The sequence below is a fragment of the Dermacentor silvarum genome, chromosome 8 (genome assembly GCF_013339745.2).
Source record: "Dermacentor silvarum isolate Dsil-2018 chromosome 8, BIME_Dsil_1.4, whole genome shotgun sequence".
NCBI lineage: Eukaryota > Metazoa > Arthropoda > Arachnida > Ixodida > Ixodidae > Dermacentor > Dermacentor silvarum.
In genome coordinates, this window is record NC_051161.1 from 38,884,190 (window position 1) to 38,908,067 (window position 23,878).

The 23,878-nt window shown below is 44.7% G+C and overlaps 1 protein-coding gene and 1 non-coding gene across 2 annotated transcripts; one reads left to right on the forward strand and one right to left on the reverse strand.

The window, feature by feature from the left end:
- Nucleotides 1-5,783: 5,783 nt before the first annotated feature.
- Trnak-uuu (transfer RNA lysine (anticodon UUU)) lies at nt 5,784-5,856 on the reverse strand. Its single transcript has one exon. It is a non-coding gene; the product is annotated as a tRNA-Lys (tRNA).
- A 764-nt stretch (nt 5,857-6,620) lies between these two features.
- Nucleotides 6,621-23,471, forward strand: LOC119461042 (pseudouridylate synthase 7 homolog). The gene is made up of 11 exons (XM_037722221.2): nt 6,621-6,816; nt 7,241-7,657; nt 8,952-9,092; nt 10,678-10,740; nt 12,153-12,278; nt 14,458-14,519; nt 15,570-15,848; nt 18,337-18,450; nt 19,095-19,167; nt 19,892-20,043; nt 23,309-23,471. Exons 1-11 carry the CDS (start codon nt 6,695-6,697, stop codon nt 23,434-23,436), a joined length of 1,677 nt encoding a protein of 558 aa, XP_037578149.1. The 5' UTR covers nt 6,621-6,694; the 3' UTR covers nt 23,437-23,471.
- The last annotated feature ends 407 nt before the right edge of the window (nt 23,472-23,878 follow it).

A 23,878-nucleotide genomic window follows, 5' to 3' on the forward strand; every position in this document is an offset into this window, starting at 1 on the left:
TAGCAGACGACGCTAGACGATCGCTCACGTGCAGTCTTCAGCGAGTGGATACACAATACGTGGGCCGCGTGGCATCCGGTGCTTTTTACGCCGCTGGTAAGTAGTAGGAGATCTAAGATGGGCCGAATGCTGTCATAATGCATCACAAAGACTCTTGCTTTCATGCGATACATAATTGCATCAGCTCGGTGCCCCCAGCGCCCACCGGTGGCGCAAGAAGTGCTGGCAGCCACGCATTCCTAGTATCGTGTTTCAATCGTTGGGCACTGTTCGTTGGCCGCAAACCGCTATAGCATAACATTTGTTCCTTTCGCGGCGAAGTGGAAAAAGCGCTGCCTTGCGCCCGGAGCCGTGGTGTCAAACGGTGCGTTTTCGATCGCGAGCGAGCCTGATAGGGACCAATTTCTCGGTCGCGATTGGCCCCTTTGTGCAAGCTGCGGACGGTAGTCAATCGTCGAAAAATTCGATCTCGATCTGGCTCGATCGCGATCGAAAATGCACCGTGTGACAGCCGTATAAGATTCGCGCAATAAGAAGCAACATATAAACATTAAAATCGTGCCGCAGACAAACGTGTGCTCGTCGTCATACTGGCGAAAATGTAAAATGTTGTATAGCTACAACGTCACAAAGGGAACCCCTGTCAGAAAAAAATAGCCAAGATAAACTCTCTGAATGACGCGCGCTGGATGTCGTGTGTATGCCTCAAATCATGTGAGAAAGGTCGCGCTCCATGCACCTGAAAGCGTTCGATTGCTGCCCACAAAACAGAGAAACCATTTGCGTCGTGCTGTATGGGGGTATGAGTGCTAAACAGGAATATCAATTTGCGAATGCTATTTATTAGTCGCGTCAACCGCGGCCCGTTTGTAGATGTACACCTACAGTGAATGAAATTACATGGTAGGCAAAAATATGTTTCAGCAAAAGTATGTTTCTTTACCATAAACACACGCTAAAGTCCATTTGATGCTTAGTTTGAATTTGACACAATGGTGTCTTATATTTTACAAAAGCAGCGGACTCGGCCTCCGTGGTTTCCATGTCGGTCGCCATAGCAGACGACGCCAGCAATCGGGGCGATGTCTAAGACTTGATAAGGAGGAGGAGGAGGAATACACTTTTATTGTGGAACCAGCACTTCAAGATGGCCGGCCCTAAAACCTACCATGAGGGGACGTCGAGGGCTTGCCTCGCCGCCGCCTCACGGGCGTGCTGGGTCGCCCAGGTTTGGTCGTCGAGGGCGGAGCTCCGCAGAGCCTTACGCAACCTCGACGAGAGGGTCGTGGTGTTAATTTGTGTGTAGTGTGCTGAGCACTCCCACAGCATATGCGGAAGCGTAGCCGGGTGAGTGCCACAGCACCGGCAGTTGGGGGTACTGTAAACTTCAGGGAATATAAGGTGGAGGCGGGCGGGTGAAGGGTACGTATTTGTTTGTAGCAGACGCGCAGGGTGGTAGCCTGCGCCCGGCTGAACTTGGGGTGAGGTGGGGGGAAGGTTCGGCGACTAAGGTAAAATGCCTTAACGAGATCGTTATATGTTGTCCCTGGTGTCTCCAGTGTCTCCGGCGCGGTTGACTAGGCCTCGCGCAATGGAGTGGGTGACCTCGTTGAGGTTGGGGAGGTGTGGGTGGACAGTGCCCGCGTGGGCCGGGATCCATGTCAGCTGGAGATCATGCTTTCTTTAGAGTGTGGTGCCTGGCGGATAAGGAATTGTTCGCTTTTTTTGAACAGTTATTTACCATATCGTGCAGTCACTGACGAAGCCATGGCCGTATTTTACTGATTTCGTCGAAGTGGAACACAATAAAAAATGTTAAAATGACGACGCGAAAGCGGCTGCAGGCTGGGCAGGAGAGGGCTGGTGGAGCAAGGCGAAAGCCTGCCAGCTGTGGAAGAAGACGACGAACGCGCGAGCAGTAGCACGAGCGCGTCTCTCAATGTTTGCTGCTTTAATTAATTTTTTTTTTTTTGCATTCACTACTACAAGAGGTCCCGATTCAGTATCCGACTACGGGACCTCCTACTGTATACACAAATTTTGTAATTAATTTAATGCCTAAATAAAACCACTTCTGAATTCTGACTTCTGTGGCCACGTGACGGGTGCAATCAGGCACGCACCTTTAGCCACAGACGTGATAGGCAACAATAACAACAACCTTTGTCTATGCACGCACTAGGCACACCTTTGGCTGTACCCGCGCGGCGCCGAACCATCCCGACACCCGCACTTGACGACAGTGATGTCACCCACGCGAGCCAATCAGGAGGCGCACACCTGCGCCTAGCGACAGTGACGTCACGACACAGAGGAGACCAATCAGGAGGCCGGAAAGTTGTGACAGTTTCTGCTAACGGCAGATGCAACTGCAGGCCAACGTTGATTACAAGGTTTTAATGAAAGTTCTTGCAGCAAGGCTGCAGGTAGTTGTACGAAAGTTCGTTGGGTCGCATATTCATGTAGCTAGAAGCATTCTAGAATATTGTGATAGCGCTCTTCTCAAAGTAGCTAGGCTCAAAGCTAACGCTTTTGACATGGTGCCACATAGTATTCTCTTTTTGTTACCTAATTATGTAAGACTTGGTTCCGTCACATATGTAAAAGCATCAAAATGGCATGTCAAAGGTCATGTACCAATTTTATTTATTTATATATTTATTTATTTATTTATTTACTTATTTATTTATTTATTTACTTATTTATTTATTTTCGTACTCTCAATCGCCCGAAGGCTTTACAGAGAGGAGGGGCAAGAACAAATGTAAGTATTAATGGCGGTCTTGAAATTCTCGGAGTCAGAGATGGTAGTCTCTGACTCCGAGACTCTCTTACAATGGAGGCAGGGAGGTGAAAGTTCACCATTTGCAATTTAACTGCAAATGGTGAACTTTCACAACGCATACAACTTACAAGTACTTTCTTCCGTTCGACAGGGTTGTCCGTTAAGTCCTTTACTTTTTGCTTTATTTTTGGAGCCACTTTGTAGAAAAATAGTTAAAATCAGGGGGTTTCAGATACAATCGTGTGAAGTGCGTGTTCTAGCTTATGCCCATGATGTTGCCCTATTTGCTGTAAATAGGGAGTGTGTTAGATCATTATTAAGAATTACTGAAAGGTTATGCGAGAAAAGCGGCCGAGTCAAATTGATAAGCAAAATAGTATTGGGCCCTGGCATGGCCATTGGGACGCCACGCCCTGTGTTTTTGAAAATATGCAGTGGCTCACGACACCTAGGACTTATCTGGGGGTACTTTGGAAAGGTATCCTGAGAACGAGTCACTCTAGCTCGAAAAAACAGATGATATGCGTGCGATGGCCGAAGCATGGGGTGACCATGAATTGTCGATTTTTGCACGTGCCACTGTTTGTAATGTTTTTCTGGCTACGAAAATTATGTATGTTCTCCAGGCACTGTATTGCGCACGTAAGCACATTAAAGAATTCCACCGCATCTTTGCCACGTTTATCTGGTGATCTAACTCTACGTGGGAGCGAACATCAAGGACAAATTTGTTTGGTCTAGTAAGGAAAGGTGATCTGCCGTTGTGTCACTCGTTTCTTCATTAAGTTGTATCACGTGTGTCACTCGTTTCTTCATTAAGTTGTATCACGTTTCTTGTTGATAAGCGACGATCGACAGAGACCCTTTTCTCTCTCTCTCTCTCTCTCTCTGTGCGTGCGTGCGTGTGTGTGTGTGTGTGTGTGTGTGTGCGTGCGTGCGTGCGTGTGTGCGTGCGTGTGTGTGTGTGTGTGTGTGCGTGTGTGCGTGCGTGCGTGCGTGTGTGTGTGTGTGTGTGTGTGTGTGTGTGCGTGCGTGCGTGCGTGCGTGCGTGCGTGTGTGTGTGTGTGTGTGTGTGTGTGTGTGTGTGTGTGTGTGTGTGTGTGTGTGTGTGTGTGCGTGTGTGTGTGTGTGCGTGCGTGCGTGCGTGCGCGTGCCTGATGTTTTCGTTTCTTCACTTCAGCAATTGGCCCTCGTTACACGTTGTCACGGTTCTTGCGCGAAGCTGGGACGTCCTATCGGTTCCTCAGGGCAAGATATTCCCTTGAGTACCTTTCCAATATGTCTTATTGAAGGATATTATGAAGGATCTTATTCAAAGTGTGTTCTCTGTACCATTGTTTATTGTTGTAATGTTTCAAGAAGGGCGTGGGCAATATGTACTCAAAAGGGTTTTTTGGTCGGCCATTTTTCGTCACGGCGCAGTTTTGCCAAGGTCACCGCCAACATAGACACCTAAGGCTTTCGCCTGAATAAAAGCCGAGAACGAAGAACCCTGCTATATAATTAATTCGCAAGGAATTCCCTTGAAGATTATGCTACATTAAAGATTTATGTCTTGTTGCTTTTCGCGCGGGAAGATATACTTGCCTGCAGTAACGTACGTGCTCACAGTTGAGCCGATTTCACTATAGGTCAGAATTTTGCATCCTCGGATGTTTGCTCATATTCAAATTTGCCAAATGGCGGCATGCACTGAATGGCAGTGTTGTCATCGGCAGTTTTGTTCCTCGTATAGGCAGGTCTGTGTGCTTGCGGCTTCTTTCTTTATGTTGCGCACATATTAAAGATTGCATATGTGACATATATGACGGTGAAGCGCGCATCAGCGTTCCACTATAGCTAATTACTTTCCCCATTAGACTCCCTCGTACACTGCGGTACGAGGGAGTGTACAGAGGGTAAGTGAAAAGCATAGCCCAACTTGAAGACGAATGAGGTAAACATTGTTGCGGTGCATAATATGTATGATGCAGCCTACCTGATGCACTTCAGTAATACGTATTATTGGAAGTTTGAAAATTGTGATTTGTCAGTTAATTAATGAACTCGCCTCCTCCTCAAAGGGTCGAGCTATAGGGTGATACACGCTATCTCTATGTGTCTCTTTAAAACACGCACGCACAAACACGCAACACGTACGAGTGCATATATATGCTAGTGCTATCCTGAAGCACATGATCGACACCCGCGTATGATAAAGCAGAAGCGGTATTTTGCAATTCTTTTTTATATATGGAAATAAGAGCCAATAGATTGAATGTTATCTCGAAGCCACGCATCTCTTTAATATATAATCGCTTCAACAACAGCTAGTATCGATATCGTTCAGAAAATTAGAGGAGCATTTGACACCCAAATTTTGGCTCCAGCTTTTTGCATTATTGCGCACAACTATCGACTTGTATGAAATTTGAACTGCTCTAGCGCGTGATAATTAATTCAGTCAGCTTTTAGCAATGCGTACGTGACCGTCATTTCCTATTGCAGGGATGCTCGAAGTCACGCGCTGCATTTGGCGCGTGTCTTGAACATTTCGCTTTAGAGGATGATATAAATGAGTACTCACTATTTTTATTAAACGTTTATATAGATACGATCTTGCAGATCTCCAAATGACCACGAATGCCGGCGGGCATTGGAATAACTCAAACGTGAAACGTTCAATCTTCATATCGTGATATATTTTCTCAGCAAATGAAGATGGAGACCAAATTTTAGTGCTATTATAGTGCTCCATTGAAGAACGGAAAACAATTTGAAACGTCGCGTCGTTGACACATATCCTGTCCAGTATGCTTTCGAAGCTGTCTTTATATATCGCTTCTCATGCCCACATATAACCTGGCTCCTGCATACTTTACGAGGCCATTCTCATCTTACGCCTTGCCGCCCCGGTGTTGTAAGAAACTCCGTCCCACATCTAGCAACTCGCGTTCACACACACAAAAAAAAGATACATTAGGTAAAAAATAATAATAAATAGTTAAAAAAATTCACGCGCCCGAGCAGGGGCTCGAACCCTGGACCGTTAGGTTAAAAGCCTAACGCTCTACCGACTGAGCTACCCGGGCCGCCGAAAACTTGCTTTCTTATTCAACAAGTAATTAAAAATATCAAAAATATGAACACGTGAGACGCGTGAGACAATCGAAGAATGAATCTGTGTGTACTTAACTTCGGCAAGAATTTCAGTTGTGTGTCGATTTTGTCGATCGTCACCACCACTTACCTCGCACGAGAGGTACGGACGGAACGCGAGCTTTGACTACCTTTTTTATAACCCGACCGCTCCACCGTACGAAACTTGACTATCAGCTAGATCATATTATTTACACTTGATGTTATAGCATAGAATAATGTACAGGCTTGTTTACAGCTCCAGCTATCGTGCGGGAGACTTGCCGTATTGTACGTGACGTTCTTTCAGCGCGAAGCTGCGCCATGTGGGTCGGTGACACCTTGGTAGCACGACCACGGGGGTCACGGGAATAAACGAAGTTTAATAGTGCGAAAGGACATTAATACATTGCAGCACACACGTGGCCGAAGCAACATTCAGATACGGCCGCTAAATGAACGATGCACAAGTTGTGTGTTTTTATCGAGCGGCCGTGGTGTAGCAGACGACAAGTTCGGTCATTCAGCTGTATCAGAAACGGGTCTGTCTTTCCTTTTAATTTTAAAACATGCTATAACTTCAAACGGGTACCCGTGTTTTGAGCAGATATTTAAAAAGTCAGACTTTCTTTGTCAGAAGTCGTAACAAAGTTGAATAAAGCCAACGCAAATCACAGCCAATCATTAAACGTGCACAAAAGCTGAGCCAAGCAACAAGCCAAGCCGCTTAGAAAAGCATGCTGTCTGCCGCGCATCTGGCTGTCTGTCGTTGCTGTCGTTCCGTCGTTTACCATGTCAGCCGATAACGAGGACGTGAGCGTTTCGAAGAAGCGACGGGTGGGCTTTGAAGAGGAAGTTGGCATTACAGAATTTGTTGGAAAACACAAAGGCTTCAATGGCGTGTTGAAACAAAGGTGAAATGTTTAGGAATTGATCTGGCTCGATATGAGCCATTAACTTGTTTGTGTAGTGCGGGTATCCGATAATTTACAGAAGACTGCGTTATGTCAGCAAAAAATCAAACCCAGAATAGCCGCATCATAGAAATTGGCGGGCTCAGGATATACGCTGTGTTTCATTGCAGTCAAATGTAAAACAAGTTATCCTAGTTTGTAGTACTTTCGCCCCCGGCGCACAAGTTTAGCGTCGAAGAATGGGACGTCGTATATTCGCGTTGAATTAATTTCTGCGCCGGCTTCATTAGAGTAACTTTCAGTTCGGACGCCTTTAGAGATCATCGCGTACTTGGCTACTTGTCGATGCTCAGGAATAAGTATCGTGTTAAAGCACTAAAAGAGAGCGTAACTTAATCACCCTTTTTTATTATGCCGCATGCAGGTATTCAGACTTCCTAGTTAACGAGATCGACCCCTCTGGACGCATAGTACGTCTCGAAACGCTGGAACCTCCACCCGAGCCGCAGCCGGAAACGAGCTGGGCAGACGATAATGTGAGCGCCGAGGTGAAGGAGCAACTGGAGCTGCTGGCTGGTGGCAAGCGCGCTGAGCCTGTAGTCATTCCGGTGACGGGACTGAGCAAGGAGCAGCGCGGCCAGCTGCATGCCTGGGTCCGCGCCCACTGGCCTCACCTGGAGAGCCACACGACGGATGGCACCGTCCGCGTGAGCCGCTCCAAGGCGCAGCGGCGGCGCGCCGCACCGTGGCCTTCGGGCCGGCCAAGCTACACCACATTTGTCCTGTACAAGGAAAACATGGACACCATCGAAGCTGTCAACCGAATAGCCACGTTTCTGGGGTACGATAAGATATAGTGGACAGTCTACCTTTGCTGAGTCTTTCAGATAAACCCTGTCTTTCACCACCATGGTGGCACAGTAGCTTTTTAGAGCTTGCATAAGTAACCACTCTTCCGTCTTGAGTTTCAGACTTGTGCAGCACCGCACAGCAAAGAAGGGTTACTACTACGGCAGCTGCGGGGATAAATATTGCATTATTCCCATGTATGGCTGCCGCTTTTGCTGCTTACTAGAATTGTTTCTCAAAGCAAGCAGCAATGCCAGAATGTCACTGTCTTAGCTTTGCAGCGTGCCAGATGTCTGTACGTCTGTACCACCCAGCCAAATTTAGCCTGTTATCGAGTCTTTTGGAGTTGCTGGAGGTGTTGGTGGAGGAGCCATATCACTTTGTACAGTGTTATAACTGCGCTGCATGTACCTAAGTGTTTTGCATTGCGGTCAAATTTTTCTTGAAGCTTCGGGGTAATGGGCATTGCTTTGAATGAAAGTATGCATAGTACGAGCAGACGGAGACAGAGCAAGGAATGAGACAGGATGGAGTACTGTCTGCTCTGTCTCCATCTGCTCACGCTGTACGTGCTTGCAATGTCACACCAACTAGCCCAATGAAACTCGTTAGCTTTGAATGCCTCTTTTTACGCTAGCTGCATTAGCTTTCTTGAAGTAGCTGCATGTATGTGCTATGCTGCTTTAGATGCAGACAACACACAGGCAAGGTTCTATGCTTCAGACATGCTGTTAGCTGCGCATTGAGACCAGGTGACATTTAACAGAATATACTAAATTCTTATAATAGGAGTATCCACAGAGCCTTGCTGGACATTTGAAATTTCTTTTGAGCCAGCTTACCTATAATCAGTGACAACTTATGAATTCAGTACAAGCTCTGCCCACAAAACTGCACCCTCTGTGTCATCACGCTCCAAAACATAGCTCCCAGGAGACCTTAATATCAAAAGAAGTTTGCATCTACCATGACGTCACAAAAATGAGGTATTTAATTGGCTACTGCATCTATACAATTTTTCTTTAGTCAGACGGCAGTGCGTTTGCCACTGCATTCTTAGCTTGTCATCGCCTGTAGGCATATGAAACAAGCTTGCTATTGGTGAGTGCTTAGATAAGTGATTCTGTATAGTACAACTCTCTAGCCCACAAGGTGCTGTATGGCTGAAGTTGTGTGCATCAAACTATGATATTTAAATAGACCAAGTGCATGTGTAGCATGCAGTGTCGAGTGATTTCTCTTGGGTGTGGAGCAATTGACACAGAGCGGACTTGTGTTCATTGCAGGATGCGTCCCTCATTCCTGGGATACGCGGGCACCAAGGACAAACGGGCAAAAACCTGCCAGCGGGTCTCTTGTCACCGGCTGCCACCAAAGAAGCTGCTGGATCTCAACCGCAGACAGGGTCTTTGGGTGGGCAACATCACGTAGGCTGGATGCTTTTCACTACTTGAATTATTTTTGTCACTATATTCCATCTCTCACAACTCCATGTAGTGCAGCAAAAGCTGTGGGTCGTGTCAGCCAGCCAGGAGAAAGAACCAGAAGGGGCTCCCCCATTGCCCATCTCTGATGGTCTTCTGCACGCCAGCTGAATGGAAGTGGCATGGAACGAGTAGTGGCGCACAATGGGCAAGCTCTCCTCCCATCTGCTTAACGCAAAGCCAGATATCACTTGTGATGGACTGACCCCTAGCCTTTGCTACACTGCACAAGGTCGGTGAGATGGATAGAGGCATCACTAGGATGTTTTGGTCAACCTGCAGTGAGCTGAATTATTTATTCATTTCAACATACTGCAGCCCTGTAGGGCTATCGCAGGAATGGGGAGTAGAAAATACAGAGATGGAAAGAAGGAAAAAAAGAAGAAACAAGACAAGATGCAATAAAAATGAGTGGTTAACAATATACAAGAGGAATTGAAAGAAAGTGCAAAAGGCTTGGTGACAGAGAAGAGGCAAACATATGCCTGGTCCTACATGCATACTCACGTACAATAACGCTTGCCACTGTGGAAGCTACTGACAAAATAGAGACAAAAGACACACAGGATTAGCGAACAAGCGTATTGCGTGCCTTTAGCAATATCTGTCTTTCAACAACATTGAGATTGAAGCTGTACTGACACATTCATTGGTCTTTACCCACCATGGTAGCCCTGCCATGGCAGTCCAGTGGCTACAGCATTGCGCTGCTGAGTTCAAGATCATGGGTTCAATTCTGGTTGCGATGGCCGCATGCTGATAGGGGTGGAATGCAAAAATGCTTGTGTACTTATATTTAGCTACGTGTTAAAGAACGCCAGGTGTCCAAATGAATCCGAAGTCCCCCACTATGGCATGCCTTGTAATCAAATCGCAGTTTTGGCACGCAGAACCCCAAATGTCCGTAAGAATTGTGGAAAATGTGTAAGAATTACGAGAGATGTGCAAGAAATATGAACCTCTGTTAGAAAATTTACACCTGTGTGTGTTCAGTTCACAGCCTGTTGCTTATTCAGTTGTGATGACAACCTTGATGGCTGTATTTTCTACTCCCCATTCCTGTGATAGCCCTTCAGGGCTGCAGTATGTTGAAATGAATAAATAGATAATTGCGCTCACTGCAGGTTGACCATTCAGATGCCTGTGGCCTGGAAGTGTATCACAGCAACACAGTGGGGCTGCATTACAGTTAGGGTACAAACAACTGAAACTTGGGTCTACTGTGGCAAGCCTCCTCGTGGCACACACTGCAGCTTTGAGATCTGAAGTTCAATCAGTCACCGAATCATTCCTCAAGGTCTGGCAGACACAATGCTTGTCAGGGTGAGAGTGATGAGAAGGCCAGTTGGGAGTGTGAAACAGAGGTTTGTTTTCTGAAAGATCTATGCTTCATCTTTTCTGCCGCTGTCAAAAATTCTTGCTACAGAAGGTTTGTTGGTCAGTCTTTCAGAAGCTCCAAAGTCACAGAGTGAATGGGGTTTAGGAGCATTTTAGAAAGCTGCTGCCTGACTGTGGCTGTTCTGTGCAGGTTTGAAGATGCAGCCATCAAGCTAGGTGATCTGCAGGGGAACCGGTTTACCATTGTCCTGAGGTAATGTGTTGTTCACAAATGTGGTTTTATAACTTCACTAGGGTTGCAACTATACTGTACATCGAAAAACGTTTGAGTCGTTCACACCATTTGGGTGGCCTCTAACGCATAGAGCAGTGTCCATGTGATGGGATATTGCTACATTTGAGCCTTCCGGAGTAGTTGCGCTTTGCCTCTGCAATTGCAATCAAACCTAGATATGACAAATTATAGGACATACTGAAGTAAACCTGAAATGTTTCTCACCAATAGCAGCTTGTGACAAATAATGGATGGCAAAAAAAAAAAAAAGTCAGCCCCTAGAATCTGTGCAAGAGTACATTTATCTAGGTCAATTAGTCACAGGGGATCATGAGAAGGAAATTACTAGTACAACAAAAAATCGGTTGAAGTGCATTACCAAGTCATGACCGGCAGATTACCACTATCCTAGAAAAGAAAAGTGCACAGTCGTTGCATTCTGCCGGTACCAGCATATGGGGCAGAAACTTAGGAGGTTAACAAAGAAGCTTGAGAAGAAGTTCGAGGACTGTGCAACAAACAGTGTAACGATAAATGACAGGGGTAAAGTTAAGCGCCAGGAAGACAGCGGTGTGGGGGTAAAGTAAATACAGGGTAGCCAATATTATAGTTGAGATTTCTTAAAACGGAGTTGGGCAGGACATGTAATGTGTAAGGCAGATTACCAGGAGTCTATTGGAGTTGCAGAATGGGTGCCAAGAGTAGGGAAGCGTAGTCGGGGATGACAGAACTAGGGGATGTGATCAAATCAGGAAATTTGCAGGCATAAAATGGTGTCAGCTGACACAAGATGGGTAATTGGAGATCACTGGGGGAAGTCTGTGGCGGCATAAATAGGCTGATGATGATAATGTGCTTGTAACGAAAATCGAATATATTGAAGATATTTTTGTGTCATATGCGACTTTGTTACAATGGGGTTTCACTATTCTGCCAACTGTTGATTAGGCGAAATAGGCCTTTGACGAGTGATATTGATTCAACCTAACATGCAAATAAAATTTAGGTGGTCATCTTTTGCAGTAAAAATAATAATAATAATAATAATAACAATAACAGAAAAACTAATTTGTGTGTCAATCCGCTGCATAATCATAGCAATAGCTGTGGCCCTTTTTCAGGCTTATGCATCTTGTATTTTGCAGTAGATCTGTGATGACTTAGACACTAACATGAATTCTATTATGTTCATTGGACGCTGAACCACTTAGAGTGAGTGTGCACCAGTCCAGGGGGGCTGAATGATATGACAATCACACTATGGCTACTACTACACTAACAACAGCTATCACTATAAAATTGTCTGTAGTATTTGCATCAATGCATGCATGCATAACTTACCACCATTTGTACCGTGCATCCTAATCCTGCCCTGCACGACTGCTTTTCAGGGACGTGGATGGCACCACAGCTGACCATGAGGAGGCAATGAAGTCATTGTCAGAGCATGGCTTTCTCAACTATTACGGCACACAGCGCTTTGGCACCACAGCAGTGGCGACTCACCAGATTGGTCGGCGAGTGTTGCTTCTGTTCACCATTCTGCATTGCAGTGATCTATAGTCAGTGACAAGTTGAGAATGCAGAAGCTGTTCTCACAAAATTGTGTGTTGTGCCTGCTTTCCATTCATCTGTGCTTGAAAAAAAGTTTCCTTACATCTTTCATAGACACGGAGAAGGTGCTTTCATACTGCAGAAATAAACAAAACAATGGTCTGGCTGTCAGACATGCACAGTTAGGAAGGCCGTAACGGCTGGTGGCATTAGATGCAAATTACTGAGTCCTTGGACAGGGATAAGCACCTTTTTCCTGCGTTTTCATTTAGTCTAGTTGGTACATCTTGTCAAACAGTGCTTTGTTCTGTGCCTCTCTTCTCCATCCTGTGTTGCACTGTTCAAGAAATGTGCTTTTTGACACTTTTTCCCTGTAATCCTGCGCAACTGGAAGGCCAGACGAGGATATATGATCAGCTGGATAGCAATTATTGCCAATGCCGCTTTTGTGGTATCACAGCTGAAGTCGGGGCTACTTGAAATGGAAGGCTGTGGAGTCGGTGCTAATCCTTGTAATCTGTATAGAGGCCTTAAGATGGAATTGACCTGTCTGTGGTTGTGAAGAATTTTGAAGAAATTTATTTCTCCTGTATCTTCCCATTGTTGAGAACAGACACGGGCAGTAAGATAACTTTTCACACATGCACATATGTTCTAAGTGTGAAGAATTGGTGCTGTAGTGAGTGGAGCTGGTTAAGAGGTGTATGTCTGGTCCTGTTGCCGAAGCGGCACACATAGTTATTACTAAATAGTGTGCACAAAAATACAAAACAATAGTGCATGGTGATGAGCCCTGTGTGTCTAAAGTGGCACAGCTCTGACCCAGAAGCACGCTTGATTGGTATGGCCTTATAGGGAAAAGGGTTATGAGGCGATGTGTTGACAACGGAACTTAAATTCACGCATGCACGAACTAGGAAATGGCAAATGAGCAGTGATGATTGGCTGCCATGTGAGAGGCCAAACAGATAAATGAGTGATGAGAATTGGCTGGCATATTAAAATGCACTCCATTTTAGGGTGCATTTAAGCGACATATTTGACCTCTCATTCACTATAGAAACCGAGAGATTTCAGTGAGCCAGTAGTGGGTATCTATTGTTGATGCTGTTAGGGCGGAAAACACAAAGAGAACTTTCTTGCTGATTTTTATGACATGCGGTAAATGCCATCAGTATGTTTGGAGCTGTATGTGTCATTATATGGCAAGTAGCATGACAAGAGGACTGAGACTGGAGGAACGGACGACATGTGCACTCCAGTCGAAGTCCTGTTTTTAAAGCACTGTTTGCCTTATGTCGTTATACCAATAAGCCCAGCTAACAACCATTTTGTTGTATGTGTGCAAGCATGTTGCAAGCAACGTTAAATTTTGCTGTCACTCTGCATAAGTCAAGGTTATCTTTACCTTACACCTAATGCTGGCTGCAATTATAGCGAATGTGACATTCTGTATGTTGAACACTGTGCTGCGGATTTAATTCTTGGCTGGGATAGTCACCCATCAATAAAGGAAGGACATAGAAATGTGTATGCAGCACCCAATTCATGCATCTTGAGTGTGAATTCCTGATTCTTGAAAATACTATGCCTGTTAGCTGAGATAGGGGAGCTTGACACTTTTGAAGCGTTGAAATGTTTACAGGTAAGTGATGCCTTGTAAGGTGGGCAGGTTGAAATTAATGTAGAGCTCTTCATTATAGCCTTACCTGACATTGCAGCTTTGTCGGCAAGCATGTTAAACAACATGCTTCATGTGTGCAAGAGCAGCTGCATGAATTAGTGCGAGGCCCACAGTGTTCTTTTGTGGAGATGTATGCTTGGCATAAAGTGATGCACATGGGGATTCTAATGGAAAGTTTACAGGTGGCTGAATTGGCATCATTTTTTTTTTCCCCTTTGCATTTGGTAAGTGCTAAATTATTAAAGGCCCAAAATTGTCATGTTGACCTGGAGTCATTGAGTGCGAAACAAAGCCATGGATCTACACTCTGCTGTCGTGATAGTATGCATCTAGCATTCATTCTTTCCTCCAGAACAACAGGAGTGTCACATCTACTCCTAACATCTCATTGGCCATCTGGCCGCATACATGCAATTCTGATTTGTGCTGAGTGTACTGTTTTTTTGTTTTTCTTGCAGGGCTCTTCTGAAAGGCTGCTATGAGGAAGCAGTTGACCTCGTGCTTCAACCACGGGATGGCGGTAAGTGCAGTACTATCATTGGTGAAGGTACAAACCATTGTGACCTTGTAGAGAGCAAAGCTTTGACTACATGTGGTACTCCTTCTCTGTGGTGTCTGCCTCGTCATATGCTAACAAAAGTGCTTGTACAGAGTTGTGCGGTGTGAATGCACCCAGTGCAAGTACTGCTTTGTAAGATGACCACACAGTAAGGGCTGAATTCAGGCCAAGGCATGCCAAGAGACAAGAAAACAAACTACAGTGGTTCATGTATACAAATGCCTCGCACTGGCCTAAGTATTGCAGCATTGCTGCTTCGTTGTCAAGAGGCAAGGAGAACCAACTTGATAAACATGCTTTTTTCCGACCCATTCTTTTGGTTATCTGCCACTGGCTGCTGAAATTCCCAGGCTTCACACTACACCTTTCACTTATGTCACATCACATCATCGAACCAGAAATGTTGACTTCATTTATTCTTGTGTGGTATTTTATTTCTCTGAGATGAGTTTAATGTACGAGATCCTGCCAGGCAAAGAAAAGCACCTTTCAAAGATGTTGCACGCTTGTGATGAGATATCTCTGCTAAATGTCAAATGTCGGTGTTCAATCAATGTTCCTGCCATTGTCACTACCTTGAAATTTGAATGTCGGTAAAATCAGCAAAAGAAGTTGGAAAATGCATCATGGGATGACTTGCACAAACGCCTACGCTTAGATCATTTATGGGTGCAGTCCTATGAACAGCAGCACATTAGACAGATTGTGTTAGGCTATGCTGATGCTGCACTTCGAAGCCAAGTGTGAAGCCTATGAAGGGTTAGTACTGCGTAGAATACTGATGAATGCAGTCAGTCTGCAGCTAGTTCCTCTCGTGCCCAAGTATCCATGCTGTCAAGTGGCGCTTACATCAAAACACTCTCACCGTAGCTGTCTACCGACTCCCACCATCATGTGTGTGTCATGTGGGGAAGCCAAATGTTAAGAGATGTGATAACCGTGCGGGGAAGACGAATGTTAGGGGACGCAAGAGAGTCGAGTGTCCTCACCTCTCTCAATGATTCTGTGCAGGAGCGCTTGCAGAGTGCCGAGAAGAGTGGGCAAGGTCGAAGGATGCTGCACGGGCTCTGGCAAAGCTGCCGCACCGGGGTTGCATTGAGGGGCTGCTGTTGCGTGCGCTGACCAAGGGGGGCACCACAAACTACCTCGGCGCCCTGCTTGCTCTTCCAAGGAATGTGCGTCTGCTGTATCTGCACGGATACCAGAGTTACGTGTGGAACCGGATCGTGTCACGACGGGTGCAGCGATTTGGACTCACCGTGCTCCCCGGGGATCTGCTCATGACACTTGGTTTGTGTACTTTCTTGACACTCAGTCTGGCCTGGCTATCTGCTGCATGTTACTACTTTGTGGGCTACTCATTCATGATTCAGGGCAGCATGGAGACCGGGGAGAGAGGAGGAACTACATTGTAGTAGCTCGAAACTTTGAACATACCTTCATCCCGAAATATTTGAACTACTAGCGTAGTCTGACACACACACACTGATTGGCTATTGAAACTTCACAAAATGTGGTGAGCCCGCAGAACCAAAAAGAAAAGTATCGAAAATAACAATAACAATTTTCCATGAGGGTAATTGTATTGTTCAGTGGCATTGTTCGACAAGGACAATGACAGTGTGCTTGTTTTTTCATGCTGATCTCAATTGGGAATCAGCAGCAACTTGCCCAATTTTTCAGCTAGTATGGCTGTGAAATGCACCCTGTCCCATGGTGCTGACTCGTAGAAGCAATGCTGTTTGTTTCACTGCTCAAGACTTGTACATTTTAGGATCTTGTAAAGAGAAAAATGTAGAGTAGCTGTGTTTGACTATACACCTAATGCAATATAGATAGTTTTCGTGGAGCGTGGTTAGCAGAATTGAATTGTTTGCTGAAAAGTTTGCATATGCAGAACACAGTCAGTAGTTTTGCTTTTTGTGGTACATGCATCCATTGCCATCTGAGCACATGCATGTTCAGACGACAATGTACCCATAGCATCTTGCCATGCGCACTTAAGACGCACTATCATGCTATGGATGTAATCCTACTACCTAACATGGCTTTACGAAAGCTGTATAATAGCTATAGCATGGCTTTATGAAAGCTGTATAATAATACCTATATTATGGCTTTACTACATCTGTATAATCGCTATAACATATACCTATCTTAATAATTGAATGGAGGAGGCTTTAGATGCTGCAGCTGAATGCTTTCCTCGTAGAACCACAGCTTCAGAATGGTTCTTAGCATACTTTGTGCACTGTGTGTTAGGGTATTATATGCCAAGTAATCTTTATTATTATTATTATTATTATTATTATTGTATTTTATAGAACAGTATTATACGTACAACATTTTTTTTGGTAGATGTCAGAATTATGTCACATCTCCTGGATTACTAGAAAAGGCGAACACTACTTGCACGACAAGTTGCTGTGTGATGGCAACTAAGTAGCAGTGTTTCACTTATAATTTTGTAGTTATTCGCATTAGGCCACATGTCCCCATTAAAGAATTGATGCCATGCGATAATGATGTCGGATTCATTTAGCAGAAATCCTTTGTTTAGCAGCAGTTTTGAGAAATACATCAGAATCGATGGAGACATGTATTTATATTTCACTTAGCACTTATCAGCACCATGGAAACTTTCTAAATCTCACTCCAATCTGATTGTTTATTTATTCTGGTACCAGTGGGATGTCTACCCTCATAAAAATTTTGGCAGAGGGCATTGGGCATATTGCATGCAAAAGAAAGGTGCCCTCATGTGCAGCACATCCACAAGTGACTTTTCCGTGGTATTAATTTTCACTGCCACTGCATTGGTAGTGCTTCTTATGACTGACAATGGAGCAACACGAGTTGGATCTGAACTCTCCAAAGAATGCCGACTCCATTGACTTTTCTTATTTTACAAGGACATTTTATTACAGAAACAGCAGCTACAGCAGAATGGCGTACGTCTTCCTCTGCTCTCAATGTATGGAGCAGTGTACCGTGTCCTGTATTACCATCAGCATTACTTTATTCACTGAAGAAATTGCTAAAAGGCTGTTGTTTGAATTGGCAGCTGTGTGAATCCTATGTAAAACCGTTGCCCAGTAGTTGGGGCTCCTGGCTTGGCTGTGGGTTGTGCGGGGTTCAAATCGTACTGCCAGACACTCATCAATTTATAAGATAAGATGGGTGCAAGCAGCCCCCTGACCAGGCGTCAGATTTTTCAAAGATGCGTTTCATGGGAGAGGTTGCACACAGATCTTTGTGCTTGCTGTGCAAGAACTAAAGGGAAAAAAAAGCTAACAAAGCTAGCAAAACATCCTTGGACAGGAGGTCCCCCTGCAGCCTAGTGCTCTTGGACCTCCCTCTGTATATTTATCTGTACATTGTTTTTTGCTATGAACTTAATAAACTTGATTCTTGAAAGCACCCCACAACTCGCACATTTGTAGCAAGTATTTTCCTATGTGAATGTGGGTCTTATTGTCCTTGCGACTTTTTCTGAATGTTGTTGTACTTTTGTTTTCTGTTTACATTCTGAATGCCTTTCTGTATGAGATTGCTCTGTATGGGGTTCCTGTTTATTTTCTGTAGTTTTGTAGCCTTTTTATACTGGTTCATAGACGACTCTGGTGGAGTCTGCCGGCTATTTATTTGACCATACATTTACATTTGTGACCTTGTCTTTTGAAACACAAATATGGGTTTCAGTTGATGGCTCCTTAAAAAAAAATAATAAACTAGAGTGTGATTGCTCCTTGAAAAGCCATGACTGTGGCAACTGCAGGTGGCACTGAAGAGGAGCCGAGAGTAGCAAGTCCAGATGATGTGGCATCTGCTAGTGTGCAAACACTGGTGCTTCCACTTCCTGGTCATAGTGTGCGGTACCCACAAAACGAAGGTAAGTAACCCAAAGCATTCATGGTTATCGCTTTCTAAGGGTACAGGGTACATAACACGGTGGGATAGCTGTGTGTGCATGTGGTGCTTGCTTGGTGTTTCAGGGAAGGTGATTATAAATGTGATCTCTCTACACTTCTTGGGGGAGTAACCACCCACGGCATGTTTGAGCTTAGTGAGCCGCAAGCACTAGCCATTGCGCTGCATTTATTGGCGAGCCACATGGAGCACATGCATGGCCTCTGAAGGGCACCAAGCATTGTGCCACAAAAACACAGTATGCCCAAGTTGACGAAGGAGAAGTTTATTTACACTCAACCTTTGGTGACAACCAGAACTGTACAAATGCTTGATCTCGGCTGGCACAAAAAGCAAAGGCCGCAGTGCCAAGGTTGAATGCACAGACTGGCCACATGTAGAACCATGAATAAGCTCTAGGCAGCATTTTTTAGCCTAGTGCGGACGTTAGTGAACTGCAATCTGTGGACTGTACTGTAGAAAATACAGGTGAGCTGTAGCACCTGTGCTCGATGGGTCGATTCTTAAGGTTGGCTGTTTTGATTCACATTGCATCAGCGTGATGCATACTTCCAGTTGATAGGCTGGATGGCATTTGCTGGTGCTGCAAAGCTATCTTGTATGCAGTTGCTGATTGGTACAAGGAAATACTGGCTGAGGATGGACTCACCTTGGATTCTTTCAGCGAACAGAAGCACAGGTTTGTTTATTTATATTTGGTTACAGTTGTATAGTTGTTTACAAGTGTGTTACAAGTGTGGAAGGTATAGCTGTCTAGTAGCTGTCACATGACAAGCTTTCTATCCCTGCTCCCGACAGTTTTTCTTATGATAAATACAGAAATAAAGCGAATTGAATTATGCAATATATGCAGGCTTAGTCAAGATGTCCTTTTACATCCCTTGTTCTGATCTTGCACCGTTTTGGTTACGTGAGTGCAAATTGAAAATTATTAGGTGCTGTAGCATCAAAGTCGCTGTGTGTCTAGATGACCATGTTGGAGGCCCTTGCTTAATTTTTGCTGCTGATGATTAAAAATGGCAATTTAAGGCTGTTGTTCTCACTCTTTTGTCTCGAAAGGCTACTACAGCTGGATTTGATCAAGTGATGATTACGAAATTTGCCGGCATAAAATAGTCAGTTGACAGAGCAGGGGTGACTGCAGATTACTGTGAGGTTTCATCCTGCAGTGGACCTACATAGGATGATGATGATAATGATTATATTGGTCTAAACATGGTTGTGTGCAACCAGTGTGGTATGCTGTGGTTGTGATGTAGAGAGAGGCCGGGAAGTTTAGTTTTGTAGGTGATGTAATTTACTATCATAGTATACCTGAATAACGCCTAAAACAAAAAGAGAACACCATTGTCGACCAGCATGTTTGAAGACAGAGTGCAGAAAAGTGGCATGTTGTGCTGCAGGGAGTTGTCTATGAGTGGCTGCTACCGCCACCTGGTGGCTGTCCCACGAGAGGTGCAATGGGAGGAAGTGAGTTACACAGACCCTCTAGCCGCACTACTGCTCAGTGACCTTGACAGACTACAAGGCCTGCCGGAGCCTCAAAGCTGTGAAAGTAAGCATTTGAAGCCTTTTTGTTTCTGTCATTGCTAATGGTGAATAAACTGTTTGTCACAGTAATCTTTATAAAGTTGTACATTTTCTCATTTAAAGCTGATAGCTGTGCTGTTGCCTTTAAACATTTCTTTCATTGCAACATGATGCTGGGCACCGGAGTTAGCTATGAATTGCTGCTATAAGTTTTACTCCTGTCAACGTTACCCTCAGGTACGAAAAAATCCTTCGCAGATGTATGCCACTCTGAGCAACTGATACATGAAAGACAGCAACGCTGTATAAGTGATTTTCTTTTTCTTAGATTATATTTATTTGGGTTGCCATGCGGCGTAACTTCAGGATGAAATTCAATGTAAGGATGAAGGCCATTTTCATGCAGATACAACAGAAGTAACTTATAGAATGTGTTGTCCGTGATTTATCTTTCATAGTCTCGCACCCTTCGCAAGTACTACTAGGGGTCTGTCTGACTAGGGGTTTGTCGAAGTGACAATTCATAACCGACGCTGCCTGTGTGTTCTCAACAATGCCCTGGTGCTCCTGTGCCAGCTGCATTGCTGACTGATCTTCCATTGACATTTTATACCTGTTAGTTTCAACCGCCGCAGCCGCACAAACTCTCGGCCGACCTCCAACGTGGAGCCGATAAAATACGACATCAAAAACAAAAATGAAGAATTACTCGATAAAATAAACTGCGCAAAGAAGTTGTTGTCTATTTGAGTGAGCAATTGATAATTATGTTTCAAAGCAAATATTTGAGACTAGCAGGTTGCATTGCTGGCTGTTTTGATACCGAGCACACTGCCACATGCTGGCCTTCGCCACATGAAAACGGCTGTGAAACTCCCTTTGACAGCTTTGCTGTAAGATCATTTACTCTGAGATCATTTACTCTAAGATCATATTATGTAATAGCTAAAACACAAGAACCGGAGTACTGTTACTATAATTAAGGGTCTAAATGTGAAAATGTGCACTTTTCCGTAAAGGTTACCATGATAAAAGCACAAGCATGGTATATAATTAAGCTTTCTGCCAACTTTCTGACATGTGGGCTAAACTTTGTTAAGAGAGAAGTAGTCATCCTGGCAGGGTTTGTCGGGTCTTCACTCTCCAAGTGGATAGAGCCCAAGAAAATTGTAATTTTTGCCCTAGGTATGTATTGGGCAAATGGAAAGGGTAACTGTGGCGTGAGAGAAAACAGAAAGCAGTTTTATAAAGAGACGTAACTAGGCCAATAAGGCACTGGTATTGAAGAGGTTGGGTAAAATCTTTAAAATGGATACATGTACGTGTATAGCAGGGTGATGCTGTTCAGTGGAAGTAATTGTAGGAATGGCATGGATGTCTAAATGGTTAGAAACGATTGTGTTCAGAAGTCGTTTGGTTATCTTTAGGCATAACGTACACCTGGCTGAGAAGAATAAGGATCCTATGAAACGCATGAAGCCAACACAATGAAGCCAATGAAAGCATAGGGGAAATTAACTGTTCCTTTAATTGAAATGTAGAAGTAATAAGGTAAATGGAAGTGGACGAAAACCATGTTTAACCTATTGAGCTATGGCAGCCAGCTGTCCCCTGTCTACTTTCTTGAGTATTTGTGTATTAGGTATAACCCTGGCAGTATTGGCAAGCACCGTTCACAGCCATAATGGCAGTTTCCTTGTTTCATGCAGTAAGTGGCTAGCCTTTTACAGCGAAGCTGTTTATGTCTAGGCTTCCGTGCATTTTTCGTGTGCAAAAATGTGCGCCGATTCTGGTGACAGTGCAGAAAGGGTCCAAGTGCAATGGCACATGCCCCTGTGGACTCCGGGTGGGGGGCTCTGGCAACTGCAACACGCCCTTGAGCTACCCTTGTCACACCTGGGACCCAAAGAGGTCCCAGAAACGGGTACCAACAGATACTACGATCGGATTTTAGCCCAAAAGGCCAACCCACGTCGGCCGTGTCTACGTTCGCACCGCCCTTTCCTTGTCGGCGTTCCAACCGCTTGCGTGCCTAAGCTTCCTGCGGCTCTCCCGGGGCAGCGGCACCGTCGCGCGTCTATAAAGACAAGGTGCCGTTCTCCATTTTGAATTGCACTTCTCTTTTCTCGTCGTAATGGGGAGGCCGCGTGTAGTGTGTACTCCAGGCGGTGATTGCATTCTTGTCTCTGTTCCTGCCATCGCTTTTCGTAGGCGCGTTGCTATTCCGGAATCCGGACTATACATGGCTTCCCTATTCTGTGTCACCTCTGTGTCATGTGCTAGACAGCTTCGCTGTCATCCACCTTCACAGAGTGGAATGGCTCATGATTTCTTTAAAGGTAATAAAAGCTTGGGCTCTTTTGCCTGTTTTCATGGTCGGTGGTCGGACTTCCCTGGCGATACAGAGGCACAGATGCAAAGGGCGCATTCCTTGCTGAACACCAACTGTTATGGCTCTTTGAGACAAATGCGCTGTCCACCTATTCTACCACAACAGACGTGCTCATTTTGGCTGCTAAGCACGAGGTCGCGGGATCGAATCCCGGCCACGGCGGCCGCATTTCGATGGGGGTGAAATACGAAAACACCCGTGTACTTAGATTTAGGCGCATGTTAAAGAACCCCAGGTGGTCCAAATTATTCCGGAGTCCCCCACTACGGCGTGCCTCATAATCAGATCGTGGTTTTGGCACATAAAACCCCATAATTTAATTTTTTTTAAGACGTGCTCGTTAACAGCTCTGTTCTCTATGGAATTATGCAATGAAACAACAAATGCTACTTAAAGATCTTCAGCAACAAATGTATGCCATCAAGCTCACCATTTCTTTAATAAAGCAAATATCCTTATTGGAGTGTTCAGCTATTTGCCTACATTGACAGTCGTTGTTGACGGTTTATGCACAATATTGTATCATTTTATGAATGCCTCTAGCACACTGCTAATGTTACTCAGTTTAATTTTATCATAAGAAGCCAACAAACAATGACATCAAATAGTAAGCTCACTTAGTAAGTACAAGAAATTTTCCCTGTGTTGTCCTTGGTGGCATTGTTTGTTGGCTTCTTATGATATGATTAATAAAAATCGGGCCCCTCGGTTCCCTTTCTTCTCAGTTTAATTTCGGATTTCATGTTCGCTTGTCTTGAATGCATTTAATTCTCCTTCATACGTATTGAAATATGATGTGTCAAAATGATGCATGCATACAGTGCATCTCAATAAAAGCTTGATTGCAAATTGTCTGTAGTGTGGAGCCACAACTGTACCACAACATTCATGCCTGCAGGTGATGACAACGCAAAGAGGGCACTGAAGCTGGAGTTCAACCTGAGCTCATCATGTTACGCCACCATGGCAGTAAGAGAGCTGATGCATCGGGAGTGCACCACATGGGCAGCAGTTGCATCAAGTTGATGGCTTTGGCCACCAATAAAAAAACAAAAGCACAATCCTTGGCAGTTTCTTGGACATTATACTGCCCACATCAATGCTTAATGTTGGATGTTTCAAGAATGTTTTGGTAATTTGCCCCTTCAAAGTGTGTTGTGCTGACACTTTCACGTAGCATCGTTCTTATACATAAGCAATAGCCACTTTACACTGGTGCCATGATGCTACTTGTTGAAGATTTTCACGTTAATTTTGCAGAAAAGTGCATGAGATGTGACGCATAAGCGAGCTGGAGGCACAGTAGCTGTTTGCTTGTGTTTGGATATATCAGGAAACTCATGTCTTTGTGGTGGAAGTCAAGCACCAGACAACTGGTAGCATGGTGTCCAACTATATTGTCATGGAATGTGTGCCAGGTCAAAGCCAAGTGCAAGGCTGGCATGAGCCTTGTGGTGGAGCTTCCTCT

Coding starts and splice junctions, on each gene's coding strand:
- LOC119461042 (XM_037722221.2), top strand. CDS start 6,695: ATGTCAGCCGATAACGAGGACGTGAGCGTTTCGAAGAAGCGACGGGTG. Junction 6,817..7,240: donor AATGGCGTGTTGAAACAAAG/GTGAAATGTTTA, acceptor TGCCGCATGCAG/GTATTCAGACTTCCTAGTTA. Junction 18,451..19,094: donor GCGGTACCCACAAAACGAAG/GTAAGTAACCCA, acceptor TCTTGTATGCAG/TTGCTGATTGGTACAAGGAA.